The sequence below is a fragment of the Fundulus heteroclitus genome, chromosome 18 (genome assembly GCF_011125445.2).
Source record: "Fundulus heteroclitus isolate FHET01 chromosome 18, MU-UCD_Fhet_4.1, whole genome shotgun sequence".
Lineage (NCBI taxonomy): Eukaryota > Metazoa > Chordata > Actinopteri > Cyprinodontiformes > Fundulidae > Fundulus > Fundulus heteroclitus.
In genome coordinates this window covers 20,803,666-20,829,013 of record NC_046378.1, presented here as the reverse complement: position 1 = coordinate 20,829,013, position 25,348 = coordinate 20,803,666, and the positions used below count along the sequence as shown (strand labels likewise).

The 25,348-nt window shown below is 40.8% G+C and overlaps 1 protein-coding gene across 2 annotated transcripts in view; it reads left to right on the top strand.

Annotated features, from left to right (window-relative positions):
* rsrc1 (arginine/serine-rich coiled-coil 1) overlaps positions 1 to 25,348 on the top strand; it is a 191,902-nt gene that overhangs the window by 959 nt on the left and 165,595 nt on the right. For both annotated transcript variants that reach the window (XM_036149829.1, XM_036149830.1), the window contains exon 3: positions 6,562 to 6,684. In XM_036149829.1, coding sequence (XP_036005722.1) covers positions 6,562 to 6,684 — 123 coding nt within the window. The remainder of the gene's footprint in view (positions 1 to 6,561; positions 6,685 to 25,348) is intronic.

Here is a 25,348-nt window from a genome sequence, read left to right as displayed (position 1 = left end):
AAATCCATCCATCCATCCATCCATCTTCTAATTTATTTTCACTGTGACTATAATGCGTGTTAAAACATACAGGGCCCTATGTGCCACAAACTGGTGTAGATCAAGACGAGGTAATGATCATAAGCCTCGTCTCACGTGATTGATATATATATATATATATATATATATATATATATATATATATATATATATATATATATATATATATATATATATATATATATATTAGAAACCATGTAAATAGAATAGAGTGTGTGTCTCCATGCACTGAGAAGTGAATACTTCTGAATTGATTGACAAACTGCAAAACTCCGTTGTCTTAATGGCTATCCATAACCTGACTTGAAAAAAAAACAGGAACTAGGAGTTTATATAACTGTAAATTGTCCTAATGGAAAAAGGCAGAACAAAAGAACTGAAAACCAACAATAGCTTGATATCTTACCAGAAATTAACCCTGTGTTGTTGTTTTTTTTGTATCTTATTGTGGCAAATGATGCATAAGCATTCCCACCCTTACTGTGTATACTGGAAAATTCCCAGCATACAATAACAGAGGTGTTTATAAATTTGGCAACCGGGGTAGTTGTATTAATGTAGCAGTCATATAATAGAAGTGCTGAAAAAGGGCCCCGTGAGACAGCCCTCAGCAGCGCTCTCCGTTCTGCACATTATCAATCTGGGACTGCTCCCATCGAAGCAGTCGAATCCGTTCGGGGAAAGGAGGGACATTCAGCAGAACTTTCTGAGCTGATTAGGCAAAGCGACACCTAGTGCCCCCCCTTACCAAGGGTTGATTTTAGCCAAACATGGTATCAGAGGAAAATATAAGTAGCAGGAGCCATGAGAAACCACAAGAAGGTAAGCTAGTCAAGGCACTTCTTGTTCTAATTCTTTCAAAGATGAAATCGTGGATTATTGCTTTCGTAGCACTGCTATGTCCCGCCTTAAACCATAATACTGCAACGTGATTGGCCCGAATCGATTTTGGAACAGTCGAGGTGAGAGCGGGACAAGATGGATTCTCGTGTGTTTGTGAACGTGCAAATACACAAGAATTCAGCTTGCAGGCAAGGTCACACATCCTCAGTCTCCCACTGAAATGTTTGTCTGTCTAAAGTTATTTTGGAGTTTTTTGGAGCCGTTTATAAAGGAGTTTCCCTCCTTTGAATGTGTTTTTTGCTTTTACAAGAACTATACTATCAGACATGTTTTGGAAGCAAAAAGCAACCTAATAGCCACAAATCACGCTGCACAGAAAAATACATAATTCATAGAAAAACCCTTGTATTCAGAAAAATCCGAATTTTTGTGTCGTTTCTTTTTATTAAGTTTATCAAAGAGAAAAATTCCCAGTTTTTACAGTTTGTGAACACATCAAACAGAAGGCTGTTAGATTCCAGGTCGTAGAGCTAGTTGGAAGTGGTGAAAAGGGAGAAACTATCATCATTTTCTGATATTGTTCAGCCTTATTTTGAATGCGTTCCACTCCTTAGGAGGTCGCTAAAACTGGTCAGAATCGACACGTGAGACGTTCAATTACATTGGAATTCGGTGGTGGCAATTAAAAGACTGAACGGTGGAGGTGCAGAAGGTTGTGAGTTCGATTCTGGCTTCCCCCTGACAACATGTTGAAGTGCCCGTGGGCAAGGCACTCAACCCCACGTTGCCTACTGATTTGCGTATCGATGTATGATTGTGTGCGCGTTTGAGTGGTCAGTGTGTGACGGATAAAGCGCTAAGTTTATGTAAGTTCAGTCCATTCACCATGTCTGAGACAAACTCCTCATAGAAAATCCAGCAGCCCAGGTTTGATTCCCAGATCCTCATATTGTAAGGCGACAGTACTTACCACCAATTCGTTTAACAGCCCAAATATTTTCTTTTTTTTTAATATATATATATATATATATATATATATATATATATATATATATATATGTATGTATATATATATATATATATATATATATATATGTATATATATATATGTATGTATATATATATAATTTATTTATTTATTTATGTATTTATTTATTTATGTGCACAGTTTTTCATCTTCCTATATTTTTAATCTACTTTCTATATTTATGTCTAAGAGGTATCTATTTCCTAACATTCTGTTAACAACTGTGGTTGGCAGAACTACAAGTTTCAGTAATTGGGAGCAATAGCAATGAGTTGTGTCCTTAATGTCGGGAAAACTCCAGTTTCTAAGTTGTGTGCGCTTGAATTTTATCACTTTTTGTTTTTTCCTTCATTCTCTTGTTTTCATTTGTCTTCCTTTTCTACGTTCAGCTTATCACATCAAAGAGAGCAAATGCTTAAGAGTGCCCCTCATTGCTATAAATTCTACATATCCTTTATAATTATCAGGGACCTAGGTCCACACCAAAATGGGGCCTGAAACATGCATATGCCACTTTCCATGCAAAAGTTGGGCTCTGTTAAAAAAAGTGCGGCATTTACGGCAGCTTTGACCCAGGCGTACGCTCATTTTGGAGACGAGGGAAAATGGCCACTCAGATGGTAAAGTGGAGAACTGAAGCCACGCTGCATCATGATTCCTCTCAGATGTTCGATTTCACTCCATATCAGACTTTCACATAGATCGACTCCATCATACGCACTTAAAACCCCGGTGTTATCCATGCTTGCTCTGGTGACGCATATCTATCTATACAAAAGGACCTTTCCAATAAATATTTAAATCTTAAATCAAAGTCCTTTCATGTGAGTTTCTTCCATCACATTCCTCTCTCCGATGATCTCCAGTGTGACGTGTACCACAGATGAACAGATTATTGTGAAGTTGTGAGGCGATTACTTTAACTGCTGTAAACAGTCAAATACAGTCGTTCATAATGTGGATGCATTGGCTCTGCTGAAGACCGTGCAAATGAGAGAATTGGGAGGGAATGCAGTTTCAGGGATCAAATATTTCCTGACCAACCATGACGACTGGCCAATATACAGCTTTAGACTCCAAGCAGTGCATTCTGCTATAACCTACAGGGGAACGTGGCTATAAACCCCCCCCCCCCCTCAGTTTTGGGTCCACGCCCCAGAGCACAGAGAAGGCGTGCGCTCAACAGGCTTCTGAACTGCTTTTTGCATTTTAAAAATAATTTTTTTGGGGGTTGGGGGAGTTCTTTGTCATCTGGGGGGAAACCTCTCTCTCCTGGTCTCCCACCCTCCTTCAACATGGACCTTGGTTGTGATGCTGTCATCCGACGTTTAAAACAGCTATCAACTTCACTCTTTAACAAGTTCCTTTTAATGTGGACAAGATCTGTGCTTTTATGTCTGATTTTCACATTTAATAAACTCCTCTGTGAATTTTTTTTCACAGTTTTTTCCTTTTTCTCCGTGGTTGTAATCTCACCATGGAAAAAAAAAACAAAAAACAAAACAATCAGCTGACCCGAATGTTAATGCACATTAACATTCACGACCTGCTTTGCATTGACCATTTATGGTTGAATCTGGGCGTGCGGAGGGCAGAACCTGAAGCGGTACCAGGTAGGCAAACGTTCAGGTGCAGCTGTGATCTATAAAGGGAAATTGCGTGCAGGTGTGCGTGCGCATGGTTTTATAAATAATATTAGAATATTATTTTGCCGTATACATTTTGTTTTTCTTGCCCTACTTACACTTTTAGTATGGATTCTACGCAAAGTTTTATAAATGAAACCCTTTGTTGTCAGCATAGTGAATGAATCTTAAATCAGTTTTTTAATGTTTTTTGCCCTCTTTTAGCCCAAAGAACTTGGTCGCAGGCCAAATTTAACTGTGCCTATATTGAATTTTAAATCTATAATAAGTATTCTGTCTCTTATTTTTCTTAAAGAAGTCATGTGTCAACACATGCTATGAGCAAACGCCTCACAGCATTTCTACAGTCAAATGAACTGATATCTGATTCTTGTGGATAATAAATCATATTTATTTTAACATTTCTACTAGAATTATTTATTGATTAAATAGCTGGAATGATGGCAGTTGATCTTTCTCTCTTTTTTAAATTAGTTTTTATTTTTCTGTTTTTTGAATGTCATGTTTTAGTTGGAACATAGAGGGTTACAAGATTATGTCTCTTAAAAGTTTACCGTGGAGTGGCGAAAAGGAATGGACCTTATATCGTTTTCTTCCTCCATCTACCCACTGATTTACCCGACTCCATGCATTTATCCATCCATCCATCCATCCATCCATCCATCCATGGATCCACTCATCCCGTCCGTCCACGGTTCCATCTGTTCTTGCCTGCTTTCTTCCGTCTGGTCCATCCGTCCATGGATGCAGGCCGTCCATCCGTCCTCTACATGCATCCGTCCTTCCGTCCAATCCACACACAGCTGTCTCTCAGTTGTTCAGGCAAGGCCAAGTGGGGTAATTATTTATGAGACCCGGTCAAGGTTTTATCACCGCTGATGGGAAGTCATTGCTTGCTTGCACAAAGTGGGTGTGGGTGGACACCGTGAAGCCCGGGGACCACAGTCCCTCATCTATTAGCTGCACATTCCCATCAATTAACCAAGACCTTGTATTTGTTTCTGCACGTCTGTCAAAACCAGTTCCTTTTTAAATAGACCTAAAAAAGATCGCCACGGAACGTGACCTCACTTGTGGTGAAAGAAACGAACGCTTGTGTTCTGGGTGGGTGACATCACGACCGCGTAATTAACGTGTGTACGTAAGGGGAGCCGTTGTAGCCGTGACCGTGCATGTGTGTCTGCGTGGGAGCGGGGCAAGATGGTGAGAAGTGTTTGAGAAGGACTAAGGGACGCGGCAGCTGATTTGTAACGTGCTACCTACAAAAAAAAAAAAAAAAGTTTTCGATCAAATTTCCCCGGAAAGGTTAGTTGAAGCGGCGTTTCCTGTGACAGCTACGTCTGCGCGGCCTGCAACGGCCAAAATGTGTTCACAAACGCCACCTTCCAAGGAAAACCTCCGCTCACCCCTTTCTTCTCTGGGATGTGTGAAGTGGTTTTTGCGGAGCAGCTGTGGAAGTGATTTCATAAGGCTGCGCTCTCTGGATCCAGCCTTCAGAATACTAATGGAGCTTTGCTGCGCGGCTCTAAGTGGTACAAATTCGGTTTGATGGTTCAGCCTCTGTGTTATTTGTATTGCTAGCCTTCTTCTCCTCCTCTTCTCCATCTCGCCGAGGTCTCACAGGACTAAGTGTGTATGCGTGTGTTTTTAAGAATGTTATATCTTTTTTTTTTAGGATGCGCTTTGGAAGATCTGGTTATTTATGCTTTGGTGAAACAAAAGATACGGACTTCGGATAATGAATATTGCACAAAGTGTTTGTGGAGTACAGGACGGAGGTTTCTGCATTTACATTCACCCCTGTCAGTGCCTCCTACTTGGTGATATCAATAGAAACATGGTGTTAGCGGTGTTTGGGGAAAATAGGCACTACACACGCTGCCGTAGCTGCATTGAAGAGCACCAAAGGGCCCCTGTGGAGGAACTGTAGTGCAGCCAGCACGCCTAGGGCCAAGGATGAGAGTGTTTACGGATGCAAAGTTGCTATCAGAGCCGCTTACTTCTGAAATTAACAGCTGCAAAGGAATGCAGCCTGCATTTTTTTTATTGAATGTTTTTTTTTTCTGAGAAGGGTATATGTTCACATCAGTTGCAAGGAACTGGTGAGTAAAACAGGTTTTTCTTTGCAGAAAAAGTGTTTGCAGCTTCCAACGGGTTTTTCTTCCAGGACTGTTCTGTGTGAAGCCCCGTCCGTCCTACCATCCGCTGAAGAAAAGCATCCAGCACCATCATTCTTCCAACATCATGTTTAACCTTGACCACGGTGTGTTCTGGGTGGAAAATAAGTTACGTTTTGGTCTCATCTGACCAGAGCATCTCCTTCCACGTGTTTGCTGTTTCCCCTACATCCACTGGTGAAAAATGCTAAGTGAGGCTTGTTTTTGCTTTCTGTTGTGGATCTCTGCAGCTCCACATTTTATCCACATTTTACACATTTTAAGCATTACTTTAGGGGCACCAGAGTTCAGGAGGCTGAAGATAAATATACACTTCACTTTTCAGGGTTTGATTTGTGAAGAAATTGAAAATCGTGTAACATTTTTCTTGCATTTTGCGGTGTATGGGGAATGGACTGAGCTAATATAGCGCTTTGCTAGTCATACTGCCCAATCAAAGAGCTTTGCACTGAAGCCACATTTACACAGTCGCATTCCCAAACGCTGCGCTCATTTATGCACCGATACGCTTATCCGTATGAAACATGGGGTTGAGTGCCTTGCCCCGGGTAGGAGAGCCAACATGTGGAAAGATGAAGCCAAATTCAAACCTAAAACTTTTGGATTACGTAAAAACGTCTCATTCCACTGAACAACAGTCGCCCGGGAACATTAGAACGATGCACTGCTGCATGTCAGTCTATCACATAAAATCCCAATGAAATACATTTTAGCGGCTGTGGAATGGGAAATAAGTTGAGAACCAGTGCTTTGTTGTTATTCTGCAGTTTTGTCTGAACCGTGGGAACGAGTAGAAATAATGAAGTTTTTCTGTGTCCGTCCACCTCAGGAGAAGACGGCGTTCCAGCAGCAGTTCCTCCCAGAGTTCGTCTCGCAGGAAAAGGAGCCGGAGTGCAGACCGAGACAAAGGAAGAAGCCACCGCTCACACAGGTCTCGCAGCCGGGACAGAAGGTAGCGCCGCAAACCCGCATCTCAATGAGATTTCGACTGTGCTTTATTTAAAATTGCTTTTAACGCCATGATAAAGCTTTTATCATGGCGTGCCGTTTCACAGAAAAGACCATTGGAACTCAACTGAAACAAAAAAACACATTTCATATTTATTTTTTTTTAAGTTTTCCAGCTATAAGGACACGGAGACTTGTGTGTGTCCGTATGACGAAGTCACACGTGTGCACGCAGTCTCTGTCGCCCTCGCTATGTGTCAACGAAGCGGAGAGACAACAGAGAAACAGCAGCGCATATGCCCACCTCAGTCCAGTCTGTCTAATAAAGCGCTGCTTTCATCCATTAATGCAATTTCATTAGTAAGCATACATACAAGGTAAGGAAATACAATTATAAATTGAGTATTGCACTTCTATTTTGTTTATTTTATCTAAATACAGACTTATTCCTGCGAAACTAATGTGTAAACACCTGCACACACACACACACACACACACACACACACACACACACACACACACACAACGCAGACACACTCAGAGCCATAGCGAGTCCAGTATCTCTTTCAGAAACAACAGAACGTCTCTGTGTGTGGTGATCCATGTCATTAGCATCACTAATCTGTTGCTAATGAACCAGTAAACTGTTGTGTTTTTTTAAATCCCTTACACACACACACACACACACACACACACACACATAGTCTGAACGCACACAAAAACATGCACAGATGCACAACTGGGCGAAAGGTTGTCATAATATATGCGCGAGCAAGGCCCTTTGTTTACTTGTGTATGGCTGCGGGGGAGAGCCGAGATCATTTTAATCACAAAGGGGGAAAAAAGTGTTTTTAATATCTTCATTACAGAGATTTGTGGATGAATGGATTATGCAACCGAGATGCTTTGACACGTGTGGTTGACGGCGTCATGAAAAGACACCGCTCTTTCGCTCTCCAGCCACAGAACAAGCGTCAAACTTCAGCGCTGAGGGCGGTTTTGATCCAAGCGCCGGTGTCTCCCTGCTTTCTGCGGCGTCGGGTCCGTCACTCTGCGGAACCGGCGGCGGTTAAAACATCGGTGCAAAGTGGCGTCGCTTGTGTGTGTCGTGAGATAAAAGGTGGAGGGGATTTTTGGCAGATTTAGGACTACAGTCAACAACGTCGGTGTTTGCAAGACGCTGCGCTGTGATTAGGAGGGCTTCGTTGTGTAATCGGATTAATGGTGAGCGAGGAGCAGGTGGGCTGGCCGCCGTTTGTGAGAGGGAGCGTATCGTGGTGCCATGAGGTGGAGGTAGGGATGAGCAAAACGAGAAGATTAGTTATTCTTGTGGCTGACTTTTGGCAGCTTCAGTTTGTAGGTGCAAAACTATTGCTTTTAAGCCTCGTGGCTCTTTTTTTGGCCCTGTGCGTTCAGCGAAACACTAAAAAAAGGGATCGATTTTCCATTGACGTTTTAGTTGCATCTTTGTGCACCTGCCCAATTAGAAACGCTGAAAACGTTGTGATTTCCCTGCCGCGCCACTTATAAGTTCTTTGAATCTCAACAACATGCGTACAAGTCACCACCGCTAAACGTTCAGAATATCAGGGCTTTTCTTAAAGGGTCCTAGTCAGATACTGTAACTTCACGAATTTCCACAGCAGTAGCTCACTCTGGTTGCATACATGCATCTGTTGTCAGATTAAATTATCATACCCTCCTGGTTTATTGTATTTCACTTCTGTGTTTTATACTGCTAAAACAGATCTAAAAATAAGTAAAATGTTCTTAAAGTTCATCTCCATCATCTTATTTCAAGTGCATTATGTCCAATTATCTTATTTTAGGGGTCAAAATACTCTTTCCATTGGCAGATAATCTTATTTACCTGCTCAAATCAAGGACAAATACACTAACTTTAAGAACATTTTACTTATTTTTAGAACCGTTTTTGCAGTGATTTGTTAGTAGACAAAGCGCTTTTGTGTGTATTTACTATAATAAGACCATGTGACGGTATTACGCAATTGGTAAACAGGGAGAAGCAATGGAGCCGAGCGAGTCGGCAACGTCCAGCAGAGGTGCGAAAAGAAAGAAGCTAAGTAACCCTAGCCCTATAGATCGGATTGGTCTTCGACTACGCAGACCTGTCATTTTACTGTGAGCCGCTGCAGGTTACTCTGCTGGCTGCTATAGTAGCTGCATCAATTGTTGGCATCTTGCTTTCTGAAAGTGCAGCGACGCTGATGGCGCAACGATATTGTTGCGCCATCAGCGCAACAATATCTTGTTCTTTTCAGGCTTAAAGTTCTTTTCAGGCTTAAAAAGGACTAAGTAAGCAGTATCAGGATTAACGCTTGCCGTATATTGTTTTATTTGAAGATGAATATATGGTTGTTTTTTTTGTGTGTTTTCCTTTTATGGTCAACAGGGTTTCCCCGACTGTATTATAAGCCGGATGCGCCGGCAAGCTTTGTTTGCCCAATCAAGCATCATTTGTTTATTTATTTTAAATATACGTTTTTTTATACACTACTAACAGTGATACCAAAGATCGTACATAGCGGGGTTGTCAAAATAATCAATGCCTCGATGTTTAAGAGCAGCATAACCTGGTCAGTACAGCTCCTGTCTGCGACAGTGAAGTTGTAAACCCTCCGGCACCTTCCACACATCGCTGCGCGCACTCACTCTTATTGAGCTGAATTTGTTTTATAGCTGCAGTCGATAAGCTATGAGCGGCTAATTTAACAGCTGATACCCACTTGTTATAGTGGCTTTTATTCTGTAAAAAGCAGAAAGCAAAAAAAGTTTTAAAAATATGGAAAAAAAAACAAGGCCTTGAGATATACTGTCAATTGTTGCTTCTCTGTTTTAAGTAAAAAAACAATTTGATCATCTGATACCGTAGGAATGGTATCACATTATGACAAGCCTGAGCAGAAATACCGATACCGTTCACAATAATTACTTTCATTCAAAACTGAACTGCAACAATCATTTCTACTGCTGCTCATATAAGATCAAATATTACACATATAGAATGCAGCCGGCTGCTTAACAGACATGCCACTTATGTCTCGTTTACTGAAACTTGTGTACTGAACCTTCTTTAAGACTTCTTTCAGGCAGCTGACTGGCAGTGTGCAGCAAACTGCAGATGAGGGATGAGGGACAGTACCGCATTACTCGATGGCCCATGCAGCTGCAGGAAGCACCAGTCACTCTGGCACTTTCCCTGGACTCTTATTTAAAGGAGCACAGCGCTAGATCCAGAGTTACTGCACAAGTCTGCCCCCTCTGGCGACTAGTTGAAATGACATCATTGTTGCGTACGTGCCTTCATGGCAGGAGAGGAACAGCATCTGCTGTTGCGACTGCAAAGGTCTTTTGTTTAAAGGCATGATTTATTCTGTGGTAAAAAAAGTTATAAATATTGAAGTTGGCCCGTGTTCTCTCGCTAACGCACCGATTATGGCATAGTCTCAAAATAGTAGCCAGGTGATTGAGAGCACGCAGACTGTCGCACCAACGCGCAAGCTCAGAGAATACGACCCGAATCACCCTGTCATGAACTGAGTAATGGAGCCTATATAGGCAACTACAGTAAATAGAGGAAAACTGATTTTACATGTTGGGCAGTTGTAAGGGTATGTATTGGAAAGAAGAAAAAAAACTTTAAAGTTGCGCAATGCTCCTTTAAAAGACCTCTAAATCGTATGAAAGTGGTATAAAAAAATGTATGCGGCCTTTTTCTTTCTTGTTTTAAATAAATCTGATGTAAGATGATCATTATTTAGTCATTTTTAAGTGATTCGTTCTTCATTATGTTGATCTCGTGTAATTGGCTCGTACTTAATTACACATATTTGTTCGTGTAAACCTGTGGTATTTTTATCATACCATGAGAATCTCACCTCCTGCGTGCTTGCCCTGATCTGCAGTAGTCTTCCCACACCTTCACATATTACCCAACTGCTGTTCGGTGCATCGATCGCCTTAATTGTCCCACCTTTATCTTGCCTGCAGCCTTTAATAGAGGTGTTTTTATGAGGATACATTTTACCATTAGAAGCCTGCAGATGTGTGCCGGACACTGCCTGTCCAACAGCGCGTAAGTTTAATGAAAGCAACTGGATGTGCACAACGCTGTGGTGCCGTGACCACCATTTGTCAGGCTTTTGGGGTGTTCATGCGTGCAAGTGTGGATGAGGCTGCGTGGGGTGGCTAAGAGGCTCTCTGATGGATCAGAGGAGGATTGAGTGGACGGGACCTGGTGATTGATACTCAGACAGGATATGAGGCGCCGCCCGCCACCCCCCGCGTACCTGGCCGCGCAACCAGCCCAGCTCCACCTTCGGAATGTGAAGGAGCGGCTGGGAGATGGTGACAGGAGAGCGGAAAAGAGAAACGGAGATGAAAAGTTAGAGGAGAATGGGGGGGGGGGGGGGGGGAGAAAGTGCAGGTGCAGCGGGGAAAAGCGAGCAGCGCAGGGAGGAAGAGATAGACTCGAGAGGGATATTATTCAGAAGAAACGAGAATAATAACGTCCACATCAGAATATTCCAGGAGGAGAGATTAGGACCACAGCTGGCCGGTGCCGGTTGAAGCGAGGGTTCTTATTGCCCTCTTTTCGATCTCTCGCCTATCAATAAGAAATGGAGAGATCCGTGAAATAAGAACAGCGCTCCATCACGTGTTTGCTATTTATTATTGGAGCTACCTGCCTCTCTTCTCTCCCTTCCTCCTTTTATTCCTGCCCTCAATCAGAGAAGCGCCGGGTCCCCCCCAGAGGCAGTCAATCTTGCCCTGAAATGTAAAACAGACAAGAGGAACAGATTACCTATTTGCCATTAATGTTTATTCTCTTTGATGTGAGCAGGCATATCAGGCTGTGTGTGTGTGTGTGTGTGTGTGTGTGTGTTGAGCCTGCATGTTGGAGGCTGATTGAGCCCATGCACGTATGTGCAGATATCCGCGAATGTATGCTGATATGGGGGTTGGGAGGGTGGGGGGTGTCAGCGAATAGTCCGCTGGGGCAGAGCAGTGCGGAGCATGGCAGCTGCAGCGTACAGCGATCTGATCAGCGCAACAAAGGCAACACGGCCTCTCATCACAGCCGGATCACAGGCTCGTCTTTAGGTGAGCTCGCCGGAGCGTTGTAGTGCTCGGCTTTTAACGGCGACCGCAGCAGGAGTTAAATGTGTGTGGCTCAGTCAGTCAATCTCCTCGGCTCCTCGTTCGCAGCGGTCTGAAAGCGCTAAAGGGAAGGTGATGGAGGGAGCTCAGGTGCAACAGATCCACCACTTGACCAATCCGGCGGAGCCTGAGCGCGTCCCTTTTTGTTAGGCGTTCACACACGCGCTAATAGGCCAGCGTTTACTTGGCGGGGCGCACACACTGGTTTGCTGCATTAATATTTCATGGCTGTGTTGAGTTAGCAGGTCAGAGTGCTGGCGTCAGGCTCTGGCCCCGCTAACACTGGAGTACCTTCACAGCCGGGCTGCCGTCTTCAGTCAAAGGAGAGTGAGACCTTTAATTATCAGCGTTTCCCTTTGGGGAGATGGCAAACTAAGCGCATTATCCAGCGCGCCGGATCAGACAGCCCAGAATCAGGCACCTGTGAGACTCATAGGTCACAGCTAGGGCCTGGTTAAAGCAGAGATAGTGGCTGAGATGTGTTAACTGAGGCCAAATCTCTCTAATGGTTATACTGCAATCAATTTTATAACACATTAAAAAAAAATCTGAATCGCTTGTTATCGTTTGAACACCCAACATTTTTCTGTTTTATTTGCATTTTTCCGTCTCTTTCAAGTTTAAGTATTATCCAGAATACCGCTAATTATTTAAAACTCATAAAACATTTTATGTTGAGTATATTAACGAGATTCAGATTTTTATTTATTTATTCAAATTAGGGCAATGCCCAAAAATTAACATGCCAGCTTTAAGGATTGATGTAAATATGCCAGAATTAGCAGAAGATTTCATCTGCTGTCCTCCAGCATGTGAGGACAAGAAACATAAAACAAGACAATATACAGAGAACACAGATGACACATAAAGATAAAATACCAATAACATGAATTTATAATCTGACCAGAATGGTGGCATTAATGTTATTAAAGATGTAATACAATCATGGGTTTGATAACCTGCATTCCCTTTCCACACAGAACCAGGGAGTATGGCTTTTTATTTGTTACCTTTACTGGAAGTTTCATTTTTTTTGGTACCTAATGAAAATGACAAAATGCCTTCCTTATAGGTCAGATTTGAGATCGTTAATATTCTTCTCCCTTTTTTAACCCTTTCAAACGCAGTACTAAAAATCCCATGGTCGTATTCTATCAATTTATATATTTACGGCCAATTCTCAAACCATCTAATCTCAAAGCACTCAGCAGAAAAAAATCCAGTTTTTGGTATGTTCAGGTGTGATGGTTCCACCGCGGTTGAGACTAGGGCCTCTCTTCCTACTGACTGTGATACTACTGTTGTGTAACACCAGCTCTGCCCTCTGTTCGAGGCCAAAGTAAAGCTCCGAGCGTGTGTGTGTGTGTGTGTGTGTGTGTGTGTGTGTGTGTGTGTGTGTGTGCGCACATGCGGTTGAGCGATGACCTGGTATTTATTTCACACAGCAATTTTCCCCCTCTTATGAGGTGAGGTGTCGTACATCTGCTAGATAGCTTTTTCTGCCTCGCTCCGACATGAAGAGTGCACAAGGTCAGCCAGGCTGCTCGGGATTGGGGAAGAGCTGAGGTGATGAACCGAAGGGTGGTGCAGCGAGGCCTTTAAAGAGAGAGAAAAGGGCGGCGGGCCTGGTTAAGCGTGTGAAGTTAGAACCCTGGCGGGGAACGGCTTTATTGTTCCCGGCCTTGATCGGCGTTTTCTCCTTCCAAGTAACGACTGGGATTATCGGTACATTTGTGTCCGTCGTATCTTCCTTCAGCAGAGACTAGTGTGTGTATGCGGTGTAGCAGGTGGCTTTGGGTGTTGCTGGCTTCACCAGGAAACAGCCCTGAGTGTGTTTTGAGGACATGACAAGCGGACTCTGCCTGGAGAACCGTAAGCCATCGATGGAGGTGTTGATGGACGCAAAATAAAATCAAGAGGAGTTACAGAAAACCTTAAATCGCCTTTCATCTCTGGGATGCAAATAATCTCAGTGTTTTCACGTGTGTGTATTCAGCTTCTGTTGGGCTAAGAGGTAACAGTGGAGCGTTGCTACGCTGGAATTGAAGAGCGAGCTTCTGGCTGTTTTTGTTTAGTCTTTTTTTCCCCACCCCAACTGTCTGTTATCCTCGTGGCCTCTCAACATCTTCTCTTCTCCCCTTTCCACAAGATGACACTCTGCCCTTTCTTCCTTCTTCCCCTATTACCGGACCCGCAGACGGCTGATTTAAACTGAAGGATGACCTGGTTTGGTTCAGCTACGTCTTCTCTACTCCATAAAAATCAACATGCTTCCAGTCGTAAGATCTGAACGCGTTTGTTGTTGCGCCTCTCTTTTCCTCCCCTCTCTCTGTCTTGCTCTCTTTCTGTGTTGTCTTTTTTATTTATCTGCTGTAAAGGCCAGTCAAGCGCTGCTCAGCTTTGTTGTCAGAAACCTTTATTTACCAAAGGGAGGAATAAGTGACTGACACAGACAGCCTCTTTCATCCCTTTCTCGCCGCAAGCAGTGTTCCCCTCCACCGCCAGAGGAAACCCTCTCCCTCCCTCCGCTTCCCCCTCTCACTTCTGCCAAGCTGCCCCCCCTCTCCCATCCCCTCCCCTCCCCTCACACTCCTGCATCCTGCAGGCTTGCAACACACCGGCCCGGCTCCCTCGGGTAGCAACCTAGCTGTAGAGTCTGCACCGAGGAGCATGCAGACACACAAACAGAAAACTCACCTCACAGCAGTCATCAGCCTCTCCTCTCATACAGGTTATCAAATGTAATGGACTCAAACAAAGACTAGTTTCACGTCAAATGCCAAGCCCTCTCCTATTATAATCATATCCGGACTCATCGTCATCATCAGGTGAAGCTTATTAGACCCCCAGGTGAGCAGCACCCCCGTCCCTGTTTGTCATCTTTCAGTCATCAGTAGAGAACGCTGTCAGAAATAATTTAAGAACACCGGTTTATGTTGAAATAAAAGTTCTTTTACACACAAGTCAGAAAAACAAGGCAGTCATCATGGTTGCAAACTACCTGATTTTAGTGTTAAAGACAGTTTTCTTGACCTTTTGGTACCAGTTTTGGCCTGTTCTAATTAGAGATGCACCAATCAGGCTTTGCCTGGCCAATTCCAGTTACCGCTGGTGAAGATTCTCATTCATCCAGGTCATGGTCATTCCAAAAAAGTAAAAAAAAAACTTAATGGTTTTAATGACCGCCCATTACTAAGGGGTGGACCTGTTTCGGTTGAATTTGCATTTTATCTAAACCATTACAAGGCTTTTGTTTAGGCAGTAGTATAAAGCTTGGTACTCTACATTACTCCAGACTTTTTGAATTGAGAAAGCTTCCTGGAGAGGAAGCGAAACGTCTTCAACTACGGAAAAAAAGTTCAGTTTCTTTGTTTTTTTACTTTTTTTGGAATACAAGTTGCTGTTTTTTTTTTTATTAGTTTTTTTTTTTGCCTGCCTGTCTCCTTCGTATTTATACACTTTCTAAAGACTGTATCACATTAAAAGAGGAGAAATTTTCTGTAGGTTCCTTGACAGAGGTGGTAAATTTGGATTAAACAGAAAATAAGATACTTGCAGGGTAATTCCCTTTACACAACAAAATATATAAATCTTAAGTTTTGATGCAACTAATGAACAGAGCGAAACACTTAAATTATTCAGTGTTTTACCTTCTGATCACACGTCAGAGCCAACCAGGGGGGGAAATTGTTCAATTGCGTTTTCTGCAAAGTTGTTTGGAACATCTCCGATTTTAATATCTTTCTTGGGACTACTGAAAAAATTAAATTCAAGTTGAATATTTGTTTATAATAAATGTAAACAATTTTAAAACATTTTATTTCTCCAAAACGCACCAAACATTTGTATAAAGTGAAATGCTGCTGTATGAAGCAGCATATTGAGATTTAGAAGTCTCTTGCTGTAATTTTTCTGCTTTCACACACCAGAAGACATAAAACTCCATCACTCAACATAAAAAAGTTTTTCTTTTTTAAGAAATCTATTTAAAATAAATCACACATGAGCCAGAAAAAGGTGTTGTGAAGAGAAACCCTTAAGGTAATCTTTACCTTTTTAATGTAATTTTACTTTGTTTATACCAGCAGTGGGGCCGACATTACTTTCATGTATTTAGGGGGAAAGAAAAGAGCTGCTTGTCTCCCTGCAGCTTTTCAAAAACAGCATTTCTCTACTTTAGTAAAAGCAACATTTTTTTATTTAATTGTAAAGATTACTTATTGAATGGTTAGCATCCTAATATTTGCTTTAGTTTATTTTCAGGATGGTAATTTGGGCCTACTTAGGCTCAAACTTTTCCACCAGTCTTCTCTGGCATGGTTCAGTGGACAGTAGAGTCCTTAGACTCTATGGCCCTATTTATACTACCCTTGTTAAACCAATCCGTGCCGAATGCCAACCAGTTGTTTGGGAGCTTTTTTCTGTCCTACCATCACAAACATTAGCTGCACTTGGACTTTAAGTAGAACTGTGTACTCTTTATGCATTTGCTCTATTTAGTTTGTCCTTCCTTTGATTTTCCTTTTGCTTGCGATGGAATAGTGCTAAATAAAGACACATGGCCTGGCTGGTTTTTGGTCAGGCGAGACAAAGATCAAGCTTTTTTTGGCAACAAACAAGTGAAACCCTGAAACATGTAGAGATGCACTTCATGTTCTATTAAGCATGGTGGATGCTGTGGGCTCGTTCCCTAGTTTTCAGATAAATTAACCAAAGCTGATGGCCTATCCAGGACAAAAAGGGTTCACATAGCACAAAATTAACCTTTATTCAAGGCCGCCTCAGACTCAGATGTGAAACTATATAGAACAGTTTTTTTTTTTAAGGTCAACTAATATATATGAAAAAATGTCTTTATATGATGTTTCTCCACTGAATAAATGTCCTTAAACTAAAATGTATGAACCTAAGCCGGTTAACTCTGTAACTGCTTTAAGTTTTGAAGATCACATTAAAAAGGTACAAATATTAATATTTTTAAAGCTTTAGAAATGAGACGTCCATATCTTTTAAACTGGTTTACCAAACAAAGAAATCTGTTCTTTTGATCATTGAAATCCAGTAAAAATCTGTAATACCACCTTTTATTTATTTATTTATTTATTTTTGGGTGGAAAGGCAGATTTTGCTGTTTTGGTAATGAAACCTCCAGAATGCCAAGGACTAATAACATTCAGTCCGCCCTTTTTGCGTTCACTTTGTGACAGTGAAAAGCTTCATCCGTCTGGCCAGATCAACAGAAAGAAAAGGAAGACCAAATGTATCTCCCTCTCTCTATCTCTCTCTCTATGCCTCCTTCTAGCTTTCTCTCGGTCTCTCGCTCCCATTTAAGCTTCTTGAAGTTCTTCCAAATTGGGTTTTAAATGCCAATTAGGAGGTTGAATGTAGTAAAATAAAAGCAAATGCAGGCAGGATGGCCTCACCTTCTGGCTGGTTAGGCTTCAGAGAGAGCCGAGCCGGACCTTTGGCTCCCAGCGAGGCTTTGAGAGAAATATCCTGCCTAATGAACACATTAATTAGAACCATAACTATTTATAAGATGATAATTAGAAACGAAGGGAGGTAAACTGGGCTTTTCCTGCAATTAATGGAGGATTAATTACGGGAGCTAATGAAGTGGATTTTTGAAACGCGTGGAGGTGAAGTACAGAGATGTGCAGCTTGCTTTGTGATCACTGGCATAATTATTTTCTCCAGCACCAAAGCGTTTGAGGCCCTGGTCCTCGCTGCCTCAGACCGGCTAATAAGCATCATTGCATCGTTATATATGCACTTAAAAAGACTTGCCACTGAAATGACTGTCTAATTATTTCTAATTGGCAGGCTCTGTGTGTTGTCATTGAGCTGTCGGGAGCGGCGGCGGAGCCCTGGGTCTAATAACGCTCAGGGCGGAGAAGGTTGGGAGAGCGCGACGGCTAGGCAGATAGTGATGCAGAGAGGGTGAAGAGGAGGATTGGGGAGGGGGGGGGGGGATCTTGCTTATAGTCAGACCTGCACATTGGCCCCTTGTGTCAGTCTCTCAGCAGGACGTCAGGATGTCCAACGCACTCAGAGGTCACCTTGCCAAGTATTCAATTAGCTAACTTTCATTTTGTCTGTGCTTGTTTCCCCTGTTTTAATGCGACGTGTCTGGCCTTCATTTATGCACGAATAAACACAGCCGTCTGTGTGCTGTTCTTATACTTTTAAAGATGTGCAGGGTGGGGTGGGGGTTATGTTTATGTGCTGTGTGTGATTTGGTGGCCAGGTTTTGAGCCAGTCCTCAGAGACCGGAGCTGAGAGTGCACGCATGGACCAACCTCAGTCAGCTGCTCATGCTAGGGCTCTAAACAAATGGATGCCGACACTCGGTGGATGCTGGCACAGCCTTAAGTGTTAACTTTCTATCATGCATACGGCAGAATCTAGACATTTTCATGCATTGCTTAAAGACACACAGACAGACTATACTTTTCCTGTATTAGGTCAGTTTGGATTACTACACTCAGTTATTTGCTAAATACCAGATTAACAATCACATTTTATTTTTATTTTTTACGTCTACATACACTAAGTTTTCTATGCCTTAAAAAAACAAAAACAAAAGAAAGAACAACAGATTATGATTTCATGGCTTAACCAGTGAGATTAAGCTTCTCATTGGTTAGTTCAAAACATTTGAGTTAAATGACGGCTCAGCTGAATATGTATTTTAGGGCAACACCTCAAACATTCTGCCTTCTTTTGTGACGTCAGTGAAAAGTCAAAAGAAATTAAACAAGATATCAGGGAGGGAACAGTGGACCTCCACAGGTCTGGTTTATTCTTGGGTACAATCTCAAGACGTCTCTAGATGGCAAATTCACCTGTTCAAACCGTTAAAAAGTATAAAAAAAACATGGGACTGTCCAGCCACCATACTGTTTCTAGAGGTGTTCTGTGTTCCAGACATACAAGTGTTTGTATTGCCGTAACCCCAGAAGAGCAGCAAAACACAACAGGTTGGTCAGAAAGATGCATAATCTAGAGTAAAACTTGTCTTTAAAAAAGGGGTAAGAAAAGAAAACATACCCACCCTGAAGAAGAAGAAGCTGTCACTCCCAAAGCTATATGTAAAAGCCAAATTACTGTTTTCAAATATTTTTTGGAGACATGTCTTTTGGTCTGATGAAACTAAACGTCAAGTGTTTGGTCTTGTTGATATTGTTATATTTGGAGATAAGAGGCAGGACATGAAGCTGAAAACATTATCCTAACTGAAGCACGAGGGTGGCTGCATCATGTTGTGTGGGTCTTTAGCTTCAGGGTGGCCCATGGGCAATTCAGAAAAAAAGCTAGCATCATGAGAAAATTCTGAAGTAATATCCTGAGGGAGGATGTTTAAGTCAACTCGCACAGTTTAAAAAGCTGTTGGTCCAAACACTGAGGAAATGTATGCAAACTTAGATATTAGAAGAAAGTAATATAAAAAAATCTCAAATTTGTTTCTCATATTTTGGCATTTAGCCAATCAAACCTATGTTGGTAATCCTGGCTGAGCAAAAACAGGAAAAGTTAAGTCTATGAGAAAATAAAGTTTTTTTTACAGTGGATGTAAATATCTGCTTTCAGCTGTGTATCATTTGTTTTTAAGCCATATTCATAAATGAGTGCTGATGATATTTCAGACACTGGACCCCTTTTAGGACATATTTTTGCATGTGCAATAGCTCTGAAAGTGGTATTTGAAAATAGTAACTATGATAAATAGTTTTTGAAAATTTTTACACCACTAATAATGCATACATTGTGCACAGTTTAACTGAAAATCAAATGAATTTGTCAGAGTAAGACAATATGGAAAATAAAAGCTGTAATATAAAGCATGTGCTAAAAATATACTTTGAAGCATTCAGTCTTGTTGGATACACCTGCTCATGATTATTAATCTTGCTGTTCTATATTATATTTTTCATTTTGAAGAGATCTTACCAGGGAAAGCAGCCTACCGTGTTATCAGGTTATCTGAACGAATGAATAATGGTTTGAAACAGATCCCCTTGCTTCAAAAGAAAATATCCAGATCTCATGGAAACAATTTTTTGACCCCATTTTTTAAAATCTACAGTATGTTTGGCACAAAACCAAGACAGCACATTATCAAAAGAAAACCACACCCACAGTTAGGCATGGTGGTGGCACCATTATGGTGTGGTATTGCTTTGCAAAATAAAAGCTGGTTTGTACTTGACGCAAGTAGGTTCCGCATGGAAATGAGACCTGCGGACACAATGTGTGCAGCATTTAAGCTCCGTGCTTTTCTTTCAAAGTAGCACTATTCTCCTAGACTCTAGAGGGCAGTGTTGTGTTCCTATGCCAAGTGTACTACACCCCACTACACGTAAATGTAAAGAACACAGTTGTTTCCAACATTGTAATGCCTCTTCCTTTCTTTCAAGAATGATGGCAATGTCTTTCCAGGAATTGTTAACAATTTGTCGATCACAGTGATCTTTATGGGCCAAATCATAAAGATTTTATATATCTATATTTCCGAACCTCCACCAGAACGAGCTCTTGCTCGTTCGGCATGTTTTTCCGCACTGGACTTTCCACTCAGTTAGGATTTTTCCTTGGTGCGTGGAGCAGAAACTTTTGGCCGCTCGGATGTATGTGGTAGCCAAAATGACGTAACATGGCCTTGTGGACCTCGTCATGCATATACCAGGCTTAACACTTGGTTTGATCAAAGTGGAAGAGGTGATGTTCTAAATACCAGTTCGTTTTGACCCTAAACCGTCTGGCATCTGCCAGGATGCTGAACATGAAGAGGAATTTGACTGTGATTCAAATCAGCAACAGAATAGCATAACTTGAAGAAAATATCATCTGTAGGGTCACCCGAGGAGAGCTGCGAACAAGAGATGTTCTCACGTGTTACATTGAAAGTTTCTTGGCAGAAGGATTAGGTGAAAATTGACAAGTCAAGATGACTGAATGCTGATTTTTATGCAAAAGTTGCTCCAACAAAGTGTAACGAGTTATTTTATACACCTTTCCTCTAACAAATAGTTTTGTTTTTCAGTCGAATTATAGCAGAAATGCGTCACAATAAAGATGTAAAAAGGTAAAAGATGATTTGACATAATAATAGAGCTGAGTACACTTTTTAAAAGCAGCCCACTGTAAATGCTTGCATGTCTAATCGTATATGTGTCAAAACTGATTTCTAAGCAGGTCTCTGTGCGCAAGTACTTTTAATGAATTTGTTCTAAGCAGAGCCGTGGGTGTTGCCAAAAACACAATATATATGAAATAAAATAAAAAAAACAACAACTTTGTGACACACCTTCTCTCCCCTCTGAACAGCTCGAGAGCAAATTGCCTGCTAATGGAAGCACTGCCTGCACTTGTCAGTTCACTTTGGACAAGCAAAAAACCACGCAAACACACCCGCCAACATGTGGTTTCACTCTCCCATTTGGGAATTTAGCTGTGAAAGAGAGAGAGCGAGAAAAAAGGAGAAACAATAGTGGAGGGCTGAAACGAAGATCATGGGCGCCTTGACAATCATTTAGAAAGTAATGAAACACTTTCTCAGTGTGCTCACGAGAGTTTCTATTCAAGATTTGTCCTCCTCTCTTGCTCTTTCTATCCAGTCGGCTTTTGGCAGAGCAGAGGACAGGGGAAGGCAGCGGAGATGGATGTGGCCAGCTGTCGTGTGATTGGTTGAACAAAGAGCAGAAATCCGAACTGCAATGTTGGCTTTAACATGAACCAGAAACACTTATTTATTCCAAAATGGAGGGAACGGTTTCACAGCTGCTAAAGTTAAACAAATTTTGTTTTGGATTTTAACACAGAGTAAAAGTGTTTGTTGGTACTTCTGCTTTTATGTCTTCATTTTAATTTTCTTTTAGACGTTGCTTACTGAATAAGTTTGCCATCTGTCATTTGAATTAGAACAATGCTACTTGTTATTTAATGGCACTAATTCAATATTTACTTATTGAAACTGCAATAATATAATGATACAAAAAATGTGAAAATGGGGAAAAAAAGCGTGTTTTTTTTATGTTCTTTCACTCTTTCTTTTAATGGATGCACTGATGTGGTCATTTTCCGATTCTTGATTTGTTTGTTTATTTTTTTAAGCAATGCCGATATGGATTTTACCCAATTGTGATTCCTCTACAAGAATTATAAGTAACAAAGTACTTTTTTGACTATCTGGATAAATTAAGAGATTAACCAAACTTAAAATGTGAACGTAAAGAGCCACTTCTATCTGCATAGAAAAAACACTTTCAAGTTCTTCAAGTTATAAGACAGAGGCATTGATACAGAAAAAAAACCCATTTAAAATCAATTAGACTATACCTCATGATGTGAACGTGTGCTATAGCACAAGGTATTACATTTCTTGAAGAATTTTTAAAAATAATCAATAAGACAGAATAATACAGACATATCCATTGTTTTTTCTTACATTGGAGAGGAAAAAGCTTTGAATTGCTGTTATGCTTCATGCTATTTATTTGAACTATAGAGCAGCCTTTCTGTGGCTAAGGATCATTTATTTTGCGCATAGTCGGGGCAGGGGTGATGTCACACTGTGTGTGAGAACAGTTGGTGTTACACAATTTTGCAGTAAAACAGGATTTCTCTTTTATTTTAAAACATGCACAAAATGATTGTAGAGGTAACATTTTAAACTCTGTTTAAATCTTATGTTAGAATTTAGCCCTGTTATCACAGTTAGCTTTACTAACTGTAAAGAGCTCGGGGTATTCCCTGTCGTTGACCCTTACCTCAGCTGTGAGATTTGCAGCCAAAATCCAAAATGTTCCTTGCCAGAAAAAAAGAGACTACTCAAAGGGATAAAACAGAGCATTTTGGTGTAAAATATTGCTCTTCTCACTTTCTCCTGAAGCTTTGCTTCCTGATTAAAAGAAGGAGCCAACATATAAAATATTTTCCTTTCTAGAATCTTTCTAAAGCTTAGATCATTCCTCACCGCATTTTCAAACACCCCCATGGTACTAAAAGTAGCTAACGGAGTTTTCTTCACTCAGTAACAATTTCTAGACCAAAAGGCTTTTAGTGCTTAGGCATGGTGTATTAACTGTTTCTGATAAGGAACAATCAAGTGAATAAATCAGGCCAAAAAAAAAAAGGTCTGATTCCAGTCTGGAGACAATTTTTTTTGACGCATCTTTTAGTGGATGTTAATTGGGTGTGCTCAGGTGAAGGCAGTATGCATACACCATCTATGTGGTATTTTTCCCGTTGTCAGATCCTTTCTGTCATACAGGTCTGTGTTGCAGTAAGAAATCACCCCCTCATAATTTCAAAAGAAGCTAAAATCTGCCCTCTATGGTCTGTGAAGCAACATCTTTATAGTAGGGGAGAGGCCTTTTCTCAATGAGGATGGGAGGGTTTCCTCTTTCACTTCTTGATCTTTTTGTCTGCGTTTGTTCCCCCCCCCCTCTCCTCCTCTTTGTTCAGCCTTGACAGAAGTGTATAAATAATGATTTTTCAAAAAACTTCTTAATGAGAGCAGTCTCTGTTCTGTCTGAAGACAACTTGATGTTATTCCAGCGAAGAGGCAAAATTCCTGCTGCTGTTTTCACTTTTTATGGGGCGCTACTCCATTTGAGTCGTGAGTGTTTAATTAAGTGTAGTTTCCTTTTAATAGTGGAATGTGTGCCTGCTTTTTGTCGTGCCGTTCCTCGATGCCTTTTACAGTCCACCCACATGGTTTGTCTCAGCGTTTATGATTTTTCTTATAGCGGAGTTGTGAGCTTCCTAAATCACTTGAGCACACAGAGCCCGAGCAGCCTCACATTTAAACAGTAAAAGGCTGTTATGCTAAAGGCCCTTAGATCTCATACCACTTCATAAATACATGCGTATAAAAGGCAGAAAAATACATCGTCCCTGACCAGAGTGAAAGAGGGGGTTTGGGGGGGGGGGGAGTGAGTGTCTGAGAGCACACCTGCTAATTGGAGCCAGCTTGAAGTGAAGCACGGCTGTCTGCCCTGTCTTCTCCATAAACCCTGAAAGCCTCTTCTTTATTCTCTTTATTTTTTTTAGTCCATGTTATTGACAATGTCACGTTGATAGCTCAACTTCTTATCTCTTTTTTTCCCCCCCTGTGCTCAGACCTCCTATTGTCCTTCACTTGTTGTCTCTGTGTCTCATTGGAGAGTTCCTGTGCAATCTTGAAACGTATGGAATCTGCTTTTATCATTTTCCAGGCTTTTTTTTCTTCCATTTTCTAAAAGAAAATACAACTTTTATGCCTAATTTGTCCCGTCAGAACTCGGTCTTAACATTGTTTGCATCCGTGTTAATGTTTTTTTCTTGCAGACTGAATGCACGTTCACTGCTTGTTTGTCCACCAGGCCTAGATTCAGGTTGAAATGGACCGGTGACCTTAAACTGGGTCTAAAACGCTGAACAAAGCACTAAAGCTATGTTTTTATTTTTATTTATCTTTTTACCAACAGAATAAAGGGACCAACGTTCACAAACTCTACCTTAAAGAATCTGCATTTACTGTTAGATACTCCTTTATTTGAGAGTTTTAGATTTCAAATCAGAGCTCATCTAAGTCCTGATGATTTGTTAAATAGCTTTAAGGAAAGCAAATTTGTCTGTTTGGAAATATTTCTGGCCATGAAAAACACAACTGCCATCACTCTTATTAAGACAATGTTGATTTAAAATTAAAGCTGGTAAGCTACAAACCACGTGTTTTTCAAACAGATGAGTACCGCGCAGATGGCCTCACTAATAAACCAGCTAGTTTCAGCTTCTTATACTCTCTTACTCTGAAGAGCAGAATGTGAAATGTCATAATATTTTACTTGAAAGGTAATTTGAATATTACACAGCAAATTTATGAGTTGTTTTATATATTTACTGAAGTCTGTCTATGAACAAAAACAGTAGAAAACATTATTATGCCAGCAGGGCTGGGCAACATATCGAAATTTTAAAAGTATCAAGATTTTTTTAAAAGTGATATAAGATGAGACTATATTGTTTATATTGAGGTGGTCTATGTTATGTCAGAATTATACTTTTATGTATTCAGTAGTTTTTCTATAGCTGTTTGTTAAAAAATGTGCCTTTGAGACCTTTGGGATAAAGCTTTGATTTAGATATGACTTTTTGTAAATACTTTATGGAAAGAAAAAAAAAACATGTAAAGATAAATATTGTTTATCTGCATTCAGCTTAACAATATCGAGATATTATCTTTGGTCCATGTCGCCCAGCACTATTAATGCCTGTAATGATGAATGTGTTGAGATGTTTTAGCGGCAGTTGGAATAATTGTTGCAATTTTTTTTAAAAGCTACTTCCATCAGTTTAATATACAGTTTAATTTCACTTGAATGTGTAAAATGCCATACCAAACAGAGTTATAATCTGTTTATATATATATATATATATATATATATATATATATATATATATATATATATATATATATATATATATATATATACACACAAATT